The 13,785-nt window shown below is 36.9% G+C and overlaps 1 protein-coding gene across 1 annotated transcript in view; it reads left to right on the top strand.

The window, feature by feature from the left end:
- The first annotated feature begins 455 nt into the window (after positions 1 to 455).
- The window catches only part of capn13 (calpain 13), a 126,002-nt gene continuing 112,672 nt past the window's right edge, over positions 456 to 13,785 (top strand). The window contains exon 1 of the mRNA XM_062973057.1: positions 456 to 1,871. Within this exon, the coding sequence (XP_062829127.1) occupies positions 1,833 to 1,871 (39 nt within the window). The 5' untranslated portion in view covers positions 456 to 1,832. The remainder of the gene's footprint in view (positions 1,872 to 13,785) is intronic.

Raw genomic sequence — 13,785 nt, forward strand, 5'->3', positions numbered from 1 at the left:
TGTTTAGACCAGTGGTTCCCAACCTTCTTTTTAGCCACGCACCATCTAGGCCTCTCTAAAATCCTGATGCCTTCTGTGACAAAGCCTAAAAGGCCACTAATGTATTCTAAACAAGCTTCCAAGGAACATGGCATCCATGAAAGAAAAGAAAAGAACCAATTGATTTGTGTAATCTGCATCAAATTGAGGGTAACTTAAGTGTCCAACTTCATTGTGTGTATTTGGTGAGGATATGTCATCACCTGACATTAATTTTCTTGTGATTGATTGATGCTGTCACCATTAGGACTTCCCCTGGAAGGACCTCGGGCCCTTCTAACAGCACTTCATCCTGGCCCTGACTCTTTGGCTGTTCCCTGGCCTCTTGCCTGGTGTGGTTAGGCTTCTGCTGGCCCTTGGGCTTGCCCTCCGCAGCCTCCACAGCTTCCACCTCCAGCTGCCAGTTGATATTTATCCTTTGATGGTCCATGATGATCATCCACAGCCGGTTGCCAAGGTTCTGCATTTCATGGATTTTCTTGAAGATCTCTATAAAATAAAAACCATAATAACTTGTGGTACCAACTTGTCTATATCACCTCACAAACATTTATAAATAATAATTTAATTCATCAGGTACACAAAGTGTTACTCTGGAGTATACACCCACACACATGTAATTCAAGATAATATGTCATATATATTAAGAATGGAACTGTATAGCAAAAGTGCTTTTGGTCTAATGCAGGTATCATCAGTAAAGTTGCTATCAAAGATAAAAATGGGTTCTCTTCTTGAGGTGGTTATACTGTGCTTCCTCGAAAATAAGACAGTGTCTTATATTAATTTTTGCTCCCAGAGATGCGCTAGGTCTTATTTTCAGGGGATGTCTTATTTTTCCATGAAGAAGAATTCAAATTTATTGTTGAACAGAAAATGAACATTTATTATATACTGTACAGTAGTTGTCATCACAAACCAGCATAACCAAACAAACTGTGAATCCTATCAAGCATTTCTTGTTACTACCATTATTTCCATGTATAACAATCTATGGTACGAATATTTACCATTCCTGCATGTTCTGGTGTTCTGTTCGGCAGGCATGCTTCCAAACAAAAACTTTGTTAGGTCTTAATTTCGGGGGAGGCCTTACATTTAGCAATTCAGCAAAACTTCTACTAGTTTCAGGGGATGTCTTATTTTTGGGGAAACAGGGTAATTAATGTACCATTATTTATTTTTAATAATAAAAAACTAAAAATGAGGCAGTGAGGTTATTTGTCTGATACTGGGACAAGCATTTACCTTTAATACATATTCACACAAATACGTCTCCATTTCCTGGTAGAGTTCTGAGGAAAGCCAATTACAGTAATTCACAAATTATTATTGGTAGTGAAACATTAGCCATCATAATAGGTCAAACTGATTTTTGAAACCAGATAAAGGGATTGCATAAAAACACTTGAAAGAAGCAGGAAGCTAGTATATGCTATTGTTGATGTTCCTTTGTTTCTCTCTAACCTTGGCCCTGCATTTGTGTTCACCCTGGCAGTGTTTACTCAAGGCGTTTTTGCACATGCTACTCCTGCTATGAAGTCAGTTTATTTGTCACGTCACAGGAGTTATACAGCAAATATTTACTTACTAGAAGTTTTAATGCACAAAACATCAATTTGTTTTTGTGCCTCTGAAGGGATACAACTGGAGAAAGAGGAGCACTGACACCTGAAGAACTCTGCACAGAAACATCAAAGGCATTGACTTTTACCCGTGATATAAATAATCGAGGCACTAGGTTGCTTGGAAGAGTTTTGAGGGTAAAAGAGTAATGATTTACATGGATTCAGATGGGATTACTCTTCTGTAAAGAATCTCGCAGTGAAATGGTAAGTTTCAGAATTAATCTGGGTAAGCACTTTGCACATTGCTGGAGAAAACAATGTCTTGCCATTTGTGAGTGTATGAGCGAGTTTGAGGTCCTATGTGTTTTCTTTCTATGAGTGTCCTATCTATGTCTTTGTCTTGCTCTATATTTTTTCACTAAGGCCTTTTTGTGTGTGTGTGTGTGTGTGTGTGTGTTTTCAATCAGGCACTCATTTTGCACAAATGGCAGAAAATGCAGTGAGCAAAAAAACTGCTCCTTGCTTTATTCTTATTCTAGTAGAAAGAAATCTCATGGATGTCAGTGATTTCTCATCACTGACATCCATGAGATTTCTTTCTACTAGAATCAACAGTTGTGTTGAGAGATTACCTGTTTCACTGAAAATGATTTTTTTGGTGAGAATTATCTAGTCTGAAGGAGAAAAAGGGTGATGGCCTCATGGTGACAGGAAGAAATTGCTAAAAAAAGTTGCTTTTCCAGATTCAAAATTGTAGTTTTAGTGATCTCAAAGAAGAAGGTTTGCCCCAAAGAACTGGTAAGTGAGTTCTTGCAAGAGGGTACTTTTCAAAACCATTCAGTGGCCATATTTGTTGGTGTGTACCTTCAATTTATTTCCAATTCATGGCAATGCCAAGGCAAATCTGTCATGGGGTTTTCTGAGGGCTGAGAGAGTATCACTCACCCAAGACCACACAGTTTCCATGGCCAAACAGGGAATTGAATCCTGGCCTCCAGAGCCAAAGTCCAAGGCTCAGACCACTACGTCATCTTATATACAACAGCCCAAAACTAGTAATTCAGTTGTTCCAAACCAGATGAGTTCTTAATGTAAAGTACCGGTGATTTTGCTATACATTCAATACAAACATATTAACCATGGCATACTTTTTTGGAGTCTGAAATTGATTGTTAACCTCCAGTGAAATTGATGTGTTGAACCCGTTGAATTTTTACATAAGCTTTGGTTTAACAAATTCTATTGACTCAACAGGTTAACAATTGGTGTTAACCCACTATTTTCTTCCAATATAATCGTATAAATATCTAAGACTAGGGCACAATTAAAATTCTTTTCCCTCAAAAGACTGAGCCAAACTCTTGGAAAACAGAATGGAAGATTATAAATACAATCTGTAATAATGAAAGATGAAAGTGAAAGAAAGCTATACATCGGGTATTGTGTTGTCCAATTAAGTGTTGATGGAAAAGGTGACTCAATATATTCTGTTGTCAAATATCAGAAATAGCAATCCACATTTAATGAATGAAAACATCACAAAAATCCCTCCTAAATTAACAAAAGTCAATGAAGTGTGAAAGTAAACCGCATTGGATCTGCACATTATATTTTTAGCTTCATGTTCATCTCCCAAGGCATTAACTAAGTAATAATTTGAATAACAGTGGATTATTTTCAGATTTTTCCAAATAAGAGATAATCATGTAAAACAGTTTAGCTTTAAGAAACAAAATAGAGAGTAAATGGTAAACTAGAAGTAAAATTGTCATTTTAAAAGGATAAAGAAGTGGACCAAAGCAAAGAGATAAAATGCCATCCACAATATTTGTGCCACTTTTCATAAACGTATCCAGGATTATTTAAGATACATAATTTAATCTTCCTTATCATTTGTGCTAGATAAATCAACACCAGAACAGACATAACTATCTTGAAAAGATGTCTAGTTAGTTTCAAAGGGATTTTATTGTAGCCACGTGTACTTAGGATGGCTGCTTAAGTATAAATTGAACTATTTTCTCTTTAAATGCTCAGATTAAAGCTGTAGTTCATTACTAGGGCCTAAACTCAATACGATTTTCCTCCTAATAGGTACTTGTATATGATGGATATATTTAGAACAAATCTCTGTCAGAAGGACTGTTTATAACATGTCTCGCTTAAAGCTAAATATCCTGTAAGAATGGATAGCATGTGCCTTGAAGATACCCACCAACAATTACCAACTGTATAGCAGACGGCAAAAGTGGTCATATGGCCACAGTCTCTTTATTTTGGCAAGATGTAATATATTTCTGAGATCTAGCATAAGATAGTGGTTTGAGTGTTGGACTTAGACACTCAGAAAATAGGGGTTCAATTTTACTTGGCCATCAAAGTAATTTTACTTGGCCATTACTTGGCCATAAAAACCCAAGGCTAAGACCTTGGGCTAAGTTGCATTCTCTCATCCTCAGAGGAAGACTATGGCAAACTTCCTCTTGCTAAGAAAACTCCATGAATAGCCCAAATCATATGGTTACCATAAGTTGGAAGGCACACAGCAACAACAGATATATAGTAATTGCTTTGCAATGTGTGCTTATAACATGTCAAATAGCATATTCAAAATGTATGCAAACCTGCACTCTTTTTCTCCTTTTTTGACAATAGGTAAATGTCTGGCCTATTTGTAGAGGACTGTGCTATTAATTACTTCTTTCCCTACTGATAGAGTGGTCATAAACCCACAAGTAGCAATTTCTGAGAAAATGTGTTTTATGTCAGTATAATGAGTAGTTCAGTACCATTTTATTGCTGTAGCTGTTGGCTGTCACAAAGATTTGCCATGAGACATTAGTGAGTACAATTTACACATAAAATGTACTATGGAATTTGAAGTGAAAGCTAATTAAACTACACAAAACATAAGTCTTAAAGCAATGTAATGCTACTATGCACACCGATATCGTCAGATTACCAGATGTGGTTCTAGCCTTCTTCAGAGATTACAAAATTTTCAATGTTGAGGGCAGTGGGGGCACAGAGCCATCCAAAAAAGTGAAGCAGAAATGCAACCAAAACTGAATGGCATTTCTCCTTTCATCATCTTCTCTACAGAAAGTTTTTTGGGTGGAGTGGGTCATAAAAGTGGACGAGGTGGTATGATATCATGATATCATTTGGATAGTGATTCTGCTCTGGGTTTTAATCTGAGATTTAATTGAGCTATCCAAGGAGCTGGACCTGTTTGGAGCACAGGGTTAAGTACTATGGGAAGGTTCTTTAAAGACAAATCAGACTCACTCCTGCATTGAGAATCAGTCATAGGTAATGTGATATGATGTCCAAATCCATATTCCTTTTTTATATTTAGAAATTTGTATTAACTAGCCAGGTAGGTTGGAGTGGGGAAGTACAGTAGAGTCTCACTAATCCAAGCCTCGCTAATCCAAGCCTCTGGATAATCCAAGCCATTTTTGTAGTCAATGTTTGCAATATATCGCGATATTTTGGTGCTAAATTCGTAAACACAGTAATTACAACATAACATTACTGCGTATCGAACTACTTTTTCTGTCAAATTTGTTGTATAACATGATGTTTTGGTGCTTAATTTGTAAAATCAGAACCTAATTTGATGTTTAATAGGCTTTTCCTTAATCCTTCCTTATAATCCAAGATATTCGCTTATCCAAGCTTCTGGTGGCCCATTTAGCTTGGATAAGTGAGACTCTACTGTAATCCTAGTGGCTTTTGTTGTTGCTTATTCGTTCAGTTGCTTCTGATTCATCGTGATCTCATGGATCAGTCCACACCAGAGCTCCCTGTATGCTTTCGCCCCCCCCCCCCCCCAGCTCCTTCAAGATCAAGCCAGTCACTTCAAGGATAACATCCATCCATCTTGCCCTTGATCAGCCCCTCTTTCTTTTTCCTTCCATTTTCTCCAGTATCATTGTCTTCTCCAAGCTTTCCTGTCTTCTCATTATGTGGCCAAAATACTTCATTTTTGTCTCTAATATCCTTCCCTCCAGTGAGCAGCTGGGCATTATTTCCTGGAGTATGGACTGGTTGGATCTTCTTGCGGTCCAAGGCACTCTCAGAATTTTCCTCCAACACCACAGTTCAAAAGTGTCCATCTTCCTTCGCTCAGCCTTCCTTATGGTCCAGCCCTCACATCCATAGGTTACTGGTGGCTAGGAAACAAAATTGTTCTGCAATTATATATGCTACAGGAGTGTGCCAGAATAGTCAGTGGCCTGTCCAGAACAGAACAGCAATGAAAGGGAAGGTAATGTCAATTTTGCGCACCAGACTTTGTTGCCAGTGGCAGTGGCAGTGGCCAAAGCAAAACTGGCTTTTAAGATTCATGTTGTCCACCTATAGTGCAATTAAGAGATGGGACCAAAAAATAGCCCTTGCTGATGACATGACTGGAGCTTCACGTGTAAATATGGTTTGTGTGAGTGTACGGATAGATTTTCATCCAGCTAGACATGTAAGTGAAAGAAGTTGCTAAGTCAGACAATTTGTCCATATGCTCCAGTTTTCTTTACTCTGAGTGGCAGGATTCTCCAGAGTCTTTGGTAGGCATTTTTCACACCACCTATTCCTTTTAATTGGAGCTGAATTTGGAGGCCTTGGGACCTTCTGCAGTCAAAGCATGTGCAAGACTCTGAGCTTTGGTGTCCCTACAGTACACTCCAGTACACGTTTTAAAGTCACTTTGTGTTTATAAATATATGGAGAGAAAGAGAGAGAGAGAGAAAACGCAGATTAATACCCTCTCTATGTTACTAGATTTCAGAAATAATGTTCTAATTCTTTTCTTATACCCATTGATCTGGAAGTGTTTATATGTATAAAGTGGTATTGCATATATTAACCATTAATTCTGATCACTTTTAAAATACGAACTGATATTTCCGATTAACATGAAACTAATCTCTCTTTTGGGGCTTTCCTGATGATTATTTCTTTGTACAATCATGGGGCAGTTATTCTCACTTGTGTGTTACAGGAAATCTAGATGGATTCACTCACAGTTATTTTTATGTTCCAGTGAATAAAATCTGTTTTCTCAGCATTCAAACCATAACATAAATTGCTGCTAGGATCATTCTCTGTTACATCCCTACCTTAACTAACACAATCATTGGGGGGAGCTGCGCATGCGTCAATGAGAGTAGACTTGCCTAATTGCTCTCCTAACTATAAAGGCAATTAAAGCCTCAAAAAGCCCATAAAGGGTCGTAAATCTCTCCTTAACTGGAGTCCGGATCAAAGGAGAAAAGAAAGAAGGCTGGGAGGTCACAATCAAAGGTGACTGAAGCCATAAATCTCAGAATCCAAACAGAAGTCCGGACAACTGGCGGACAGAAAGGAGAAGGAAGGGGTGGAAGAAAAATTGAACAAAATTATAACTACATTGGAACATCTTAAATTAAACATGGAGATTTTAAGACAGGGAAATGAGCAGACAAGAGAGCAAATCACACAAATTAATAGCAAACTCGGGCTGATAGAGAATAAAGTGGAAGAATGCCAAGAAAAGTTTAAGGAGACAGCAGCGGAGATCAGAAGACAAAAAGGTGAATTAATCATTCTGAGAGACATTAATAGAAAACTTCTAGATAAAGTTGCTGACCTCGAGGACAGATCCCGAAGAGCCAATCTGCGTTTGAGAGCAGCAGGAGAGAGTCTTCAGATAAAGGAGAATCTGAAGGGAGTTATAACTGAATGGCTTACAACAAATGCTCAAGTCCCATCGCAGGAAATCGAGAGGATACATTGGGCTTTCAGAGGAGGCAGGAAACCCAAGGATATTTTGATACGGTTCACAAGGGAGGCTGAAAGGGACATTGTTTATCGAAAATTGAGGAAAATGAAGAACCTGACCTTGGCTGCCAGTAAAGTATGGCCACTCCTGGATTTATCTTCAGAGACATTGGGAAAGAGAGCAGAAATGATGGAAATTACAGGAACTTTGGAAAGGAAAGGACAACGTTATACCTGGGCTTTTCCAGCCACCCTAATTGTATATAAAGACAATAAATTATATAAAGCTTCCGACTTGGAAAGTGGGAGGAGAATGCTTAAACAGTTAAAACTGGATACAGACAGAAAAGAAACAGACGGTCTGGAGGAGGAATCAGATAAGACCAAGGACAAGCCGACTGGACAAGAAGCATCGAGGGAGCTGGAGACTGCAGAGAGAGGCAGACCAACAGAGACAGACTTACTTCAGAGTCTATTTGCAATGGGAGATCCAAAGGACAGGGAAGAAAAGAGAACTTTAAGGAATTTGAAGGACCTGGATTTAGAACAAATTAAATCTATAGAAAAACAATTAAGAGATCTTAAAAAACAGAAAATTAGAGAGGAGAATAGAAGAATTGAAACAAGATCTTGTACAGAGACTTAAGAATGAACAGCCTAACATTTGTGGAATAATGAAATTTGGACAAATGGGGTTAAAGGGGTAAAAGAAGACGCAGGAGGGGAGAGCAGTGGATGGCAACGCAGTCACCGGTGGGAGGGAGTCTGGGAATGGAAGAGAACAAAGGGAAAACTCTTTCAGGTCTCCCTCTGATGGGAGGAGGGAGAGGTCTGGACTCTGGGGGGGGCATGGGGGAGGATGGGAAGACAAGCAGACAGGGGAAATAAACTACAGGAGGGTAAATGCAAATAATACCTGGTTATGGGTGAAGTAGTAATAATGTCTCATAATGTTAATGGTTTATCAACTCCACAAAGAAGGGCAAAAGTTATGAAAATGGTAAAGGATTATAAAGTTGGCATTCTGCTTTTACAAGAATGTCATAAGAGAAAGGACCATACTCCATTATTTAATGATAGGATTTGGGGACAGGTGTATGAATCGAGAGGTTCAAATAGAGCACGGGGTGTGGCAATTTTAATTAAAAACACAATAGACTTCCAAGTGGAAATGGTAAAAAGGGATTCAGATGGGAGATGGGTAATGATTAAAGAGAAAATTGAAAAAATTAGAATCACTTTAGTGTGTATATATGCCCCAAACAAAAATCAAAAAAAGTATTTAAAAAAGCTATTTGGGGAAATTGATAAGTTTGCACAAGGAGAAGTGTATTGTGCAGGAGATTATAACCTGGAATTGGTAACAACAAGGCAAAATAGTAATAGAAAGTTAAATATAAGGGAATACAACATGAATGATTTATTAGAAGGGGAACCAGAGAATAATAGATGGACATATTTTTCGGGAAGACATGACATATATAACAAAATAGATTATATTCTGGGGAAAAATACAAACCAATCAGTGATTCTAGAGGCAAAAACACTTCCAATACATTTATCGGATCATGCACCATTAAGAGTAAAAGTAAAATTAGAAATAGAAAGAAAAGAAAGAACCTGGAGATATAACACAGTTTTAAACAGTAGAGAGGAAGAATATGAAACAATTAGGAAAGAACTAAATAAGTATTTCGAGACCAATGCCAATGGACAAGTAACTAAAGATATAATTTGGGATGCAAGTAAGGCAGTGATAAGGGGTCACTGTATAAGTTTAGAGGTAAATCTTAGAAGGAGATGGAAGAATGAACAGGATAAGAGAATAAAAGAAATAGAAACCCTGCAAGACAAACATAAAAGGACTAAGGATAGACAGATTTGGAGAGAGCTAAAGGATAAAAAAAAACAATTAGAAGCATTTGAGGAAAGGAATATAATAAATAAATATACCTTAAAAGCTATTCCCAAAGATGGAATATAAAATCAATGAAGAGGATGGCTTACTATTTGAAAAAGAAAAAAGAAAAAACATGTATAAAGAGATTGAAAGACGAAAATGGGAAAGAACAAGAGGAGCAAAGTAAGATTAGGGAGATAATGGCAAAATATTATAAAGATCTATATAAGGAAGAGAGGGTAATGCAAGGGAACTTAAATATCAGAGAAAAAATTGCAGAGGAAGACAGAGTTATTAAACCAACCAATAACGCAAGAGGAAACAATAAGGGCAATTAAAGGGTTAAAGGGAGGCAAGTCACCAGGGCCAGATGGATTTCTAGCAGAATATTATAAAGCATTTATGGAAGAGTTGGCACCACACCTAACAGAGTTGTTCAATGAAATATACACTAAGCAAAAAGTCCCCCTAACATGGAAAGTATCAGAAATTATAACTACAGTAGAGTCTCACTTATCCAAGCCTCGCTTATCCAAGCCTCTGGATAATCCAAGCCATTTTTGTAGTCAATGTTTTCAATATATCATGATATTTTGGTGCTAAATTCGTAAATACAGTAATTACAACATAACATTACTGTGTACTGAACTACTTTTTCCGTCAAATTTGTTGTATAACATGAAGTTTTCGTGCTTAATTTGTAAAATCATAACCTAATTTGATGTTTAATAGGCTTTTCCTTAATCCCTCCTTATTATCCAAGATATTCACTTATCCAAGCCTCTACCGGCCCGTTTAGCTTGGATAAGTGAGACTCTACTGTATACCCAAACAGGGGAGAGATTTAACACAACCAGGGTCATACAGACCCATTAGTCTATGCAATCAAGATTATAAAATATTTACAAAATTTTTAGCAAAAAGATTGGAAACAATAATGCCAAAAATAATCAAAGAGGATCAATATGGATTTGTGAAGGGAAGAAAAATTGGGGATCCAATAAAAATGTAGTAACTGCAATTAATCATGCAAATTCGAATAAGAAAAAAATGGGAATTCTCAAATTGGATGTTTACAAAGCATTTGATAAAGTCAATCACAATTATCTGTTAAGATTATGTCAACAGTTGAATATGGGGGAAAACGTTTGCAAAACACTGCAACAATTGTACAGCAACTGTAAAGCAAAAATAAGGGTGAATAATGGAAGGACAGGAGATACCAATTTTAAATGGTACAAAACAAGGTTGTCCATTATCCCCCACTTTATTTGTAATAGCGATAGAAATGCTAGCTGAAAGTATCAGGAATAGCACCAATTGGACAGAGTACAAAATAGAAAAGGAAGGAGGACAAAAGGAAGAAATAAGGCTTAATTTCTTTGCCGATGATGCAATGATTATTACAAGTCAACCGTTAATTATGGTAAAAGATATTATTAAAAAACTGGAAGAATTTAAAAATATATCAGGACTATTCGTTAATATTAAAAAGTCAGAGATACTATGTCTTAATACCCCACCAAGGGAACAACTGGAGAGTAGGAAAATATCAGGGTTAAGATTAGGATTAAAGAAGCTGAAATACTTAGGAGTATGGATATATAAAAACCCAAAGAGTATAGTCAAGGGGAATTATAAACAAAAATGGAAGGTAATAGAGAAACAGTTTAAGAATTGGGAAGGGAAAACATTAACAAGAGTGGACAGAATAAGGGCACTAAAAATGTTTATAATACCAAAATTGACATATTTATTTCAAACATTACCGAACACAGTAGATAGGAAGACACTAAAGACATGGGACAGGAGAATAAGAAAATGGGCAGTCGGAGGAAAAAGGCCCAGAATAAGGGACAAATGGTTAAATGCAAAAGAGGAAGAGGGAGGCTGGGGGATTCCAAGTTTAGAAGTCTATCACGATGCGTTTCAAATCCAAAGATTATTGGAAATACAGTATACTAAAAAAAAAGGGCAAATATGGAGAAGATAATAAATAATACTAAAGAAAAAGAAATAATATTTAGGGAATGGAGTAGGAGAGAAGAAGCAGAATTTAAGGAACCTTTTAAAGGAACAATAAAAGTGTGGAAAAAAAGAAAGAAGAAGCTAAGTCCAGGCAATGAGAATAAGATGGCAACTATATGGCAAATTAATTACAATAACAATGAAATTATAGGCAGAACATTGAGATCAATTGAAAGTAGAGGGAAAAGGTTAGTGGAGGATTTGTATACAATAGATGGAGACCCTGTAGAACAAAAAGAAATTCAGAATTGGATAGGATCAGGGAATTGGATTCAAAGCTGGGCTATAAGACAGGAAATTTTTAGATTGAGAGAAAAAATTAGAGAACAGGACAGTCCATTTGAGAAGGTGATTAGGAAATGTTTGAGAGAGGAAAAGAAGGTGGCAGGAGATCTGTATGAACAAATTATAACGGTAAAAGAAGAAATAGTAGAGGAAATTTTCCAAACATGGAGAATGGACATGGAAATTGAGAGGGAAGATATACAAAGGGAAATAAGTAATATAGCAAAAGAAAAGTACAATGTATTAAGGGAAGCAAGAAGGAAAATGTTACAAAAATGGTACAGAACTCCTGCACAACTTTCACGGTTTTTACCAGGGATGAAAGATAGGTGTTGGTACGGTTGTGAACAAAGAGGGGTGTTCAATCATATGATATGGGAGTGCGATCGGGTGCAAGAATACTGGAGAATGATTGAAGGAGAAATCAATAGAATGCTAAATCTACAAATAGTAATAGTTAATAGAAATGTACTACATGCAAGGATAACAGAAGTGAAGAATATACAAAAAGAAAAAATGATTGACAAATTAATAGCATGTGCACAAATTGTTTTAGTGAGCGGTTGGAAAGATAAAACAAAATGGACTCTGACGAATTGGTACAAGTATATAGTTGATATGTTAAATGTAGAAATCACAAATTGCAAATGGAATAATATAGATAAAATTGAAAATATTGCAATAATCAAGGGGATGTGGGAACCAGTTAAGAACTATTTAGAGAATGTATTAAGATGTGGAGTGGAAAAATTAAGATTGAGATTGATATTTCAAATGTAACTTCTGTAGTTTGTTGTATAAAGTGTATGTACAAGGAGGGGAGGGTGGGAGTGGGATAAAATGACAAAACAACAATAATTTTTTTAAAACAAAAACTTAAAAAAAAACTAACACAATCATTGCCTGTGAGTACTGTGCTTGTTGTTAATTTCCATCAAGGTGGCTTCATCTTATAGGATTTTTGTGCATGAGAGACCTCCAAGAGACCCTGTCACTAACAGCCCAGCTCAGGGCCTTCACTCTCAAGGCCATGGCTTATTTGATATAGTGTGTGAAGACCTCTAATGCAGTCTTCCTCTGTAAAACAGCTTTCCCCTTTTCTTCCTGTTGCTCACTTTACCAAGCATTATAGTCTTTTCTAATGAGTGAATATTGCAGTGTTTGAAATAAGTGTCAAACATATTATTATAATTTTATTTTAAACACATATTTCATGCTTTTCAGATACACAATGATCTAGACAGATTTTTTTTTTAAAAAAACACAATATAAATTAATAATAAAACAGATGTAGTAGCAAGAAGGACAAACACCTAAAAATATTGTCACACACCTTGATGATGATGATGATGATGATAACAACCCTTTGTAGTATAAGCAACCTCCCCTTCCACCCTTCCTCACCAGTAAGCAACAGTAATGGCCCCATATTCCTAGGCTTGCTAGGAATTAGAGACTGCGGGGACATGGGCCCATATTTGTGGTGCTAAGAATAGATCTAAGATCTCAGATATGATTTATAATTATTATTTCCAAACTCTGGGTAGAAAAACCTTAAGTGAAGAACATAAAGGGGGGGGATCTTCTTGAAAAAGAACCCACTGATAACTTAATGGCACATGATTTTGACAGATGTTGAAAATAAAAGCCTGAAAACCAAGTAGTAATGGAATAGAGTGGATGGAAAGAAATAATAAGGGAACAGACATATGGTAGACAGAATAATCCTATTTCCAGCTACCCATTGAGAAGCTATTTTAAAACATCACCAGTAACTGAAGCGACAGCTACCCAAAGACGTCAAAGGAAAGATTGAGTATTTTGAGTTAGCACAACAGGGCAGAACTGTTTCCAAACTCCTTCATTTCAGATCAACAAAATCACCTTCACCTCCCAAGAGTCCAATGACTTCTCTGCAAGTTCAGCAGACCTGGAATAATGAATCACACCGACACACCTTTCCTTTGATAAGGGGCTCAATAGCTGCTGGGCATAGGAGGTTGAGAGCTGCTAGATATGGGAGTTTTTTAGGATAGAGTACAAGGACTACATAGTAGCCCACTATACCCTGTCCGAAAATGAATGTACACACGCAAAACCTGCTCCTGTGAACATCTAAGTCACTAATGGAGCCCATTACAGCTCAAAGATCATCTAGACCAGTGGTTCTCAACCTGTGGGTCCCCAAATGTTTTGGCCTTCAAC

The sequence above is a fragment of the Anolis carolinensis genome, chromosome 1 (genome assembly GCF_035594765.1).
Source record: "Anolis carolinensis isolate JA03-04 chromosome 1, rAnoCar3.1.pri, whole genome shotgun sequence".
NCBI lineage: Eukaryota > Metazoa > Chordata > Lepidosauria > Squamata > Dactyloidae > Anolis > Anolis carolinensis.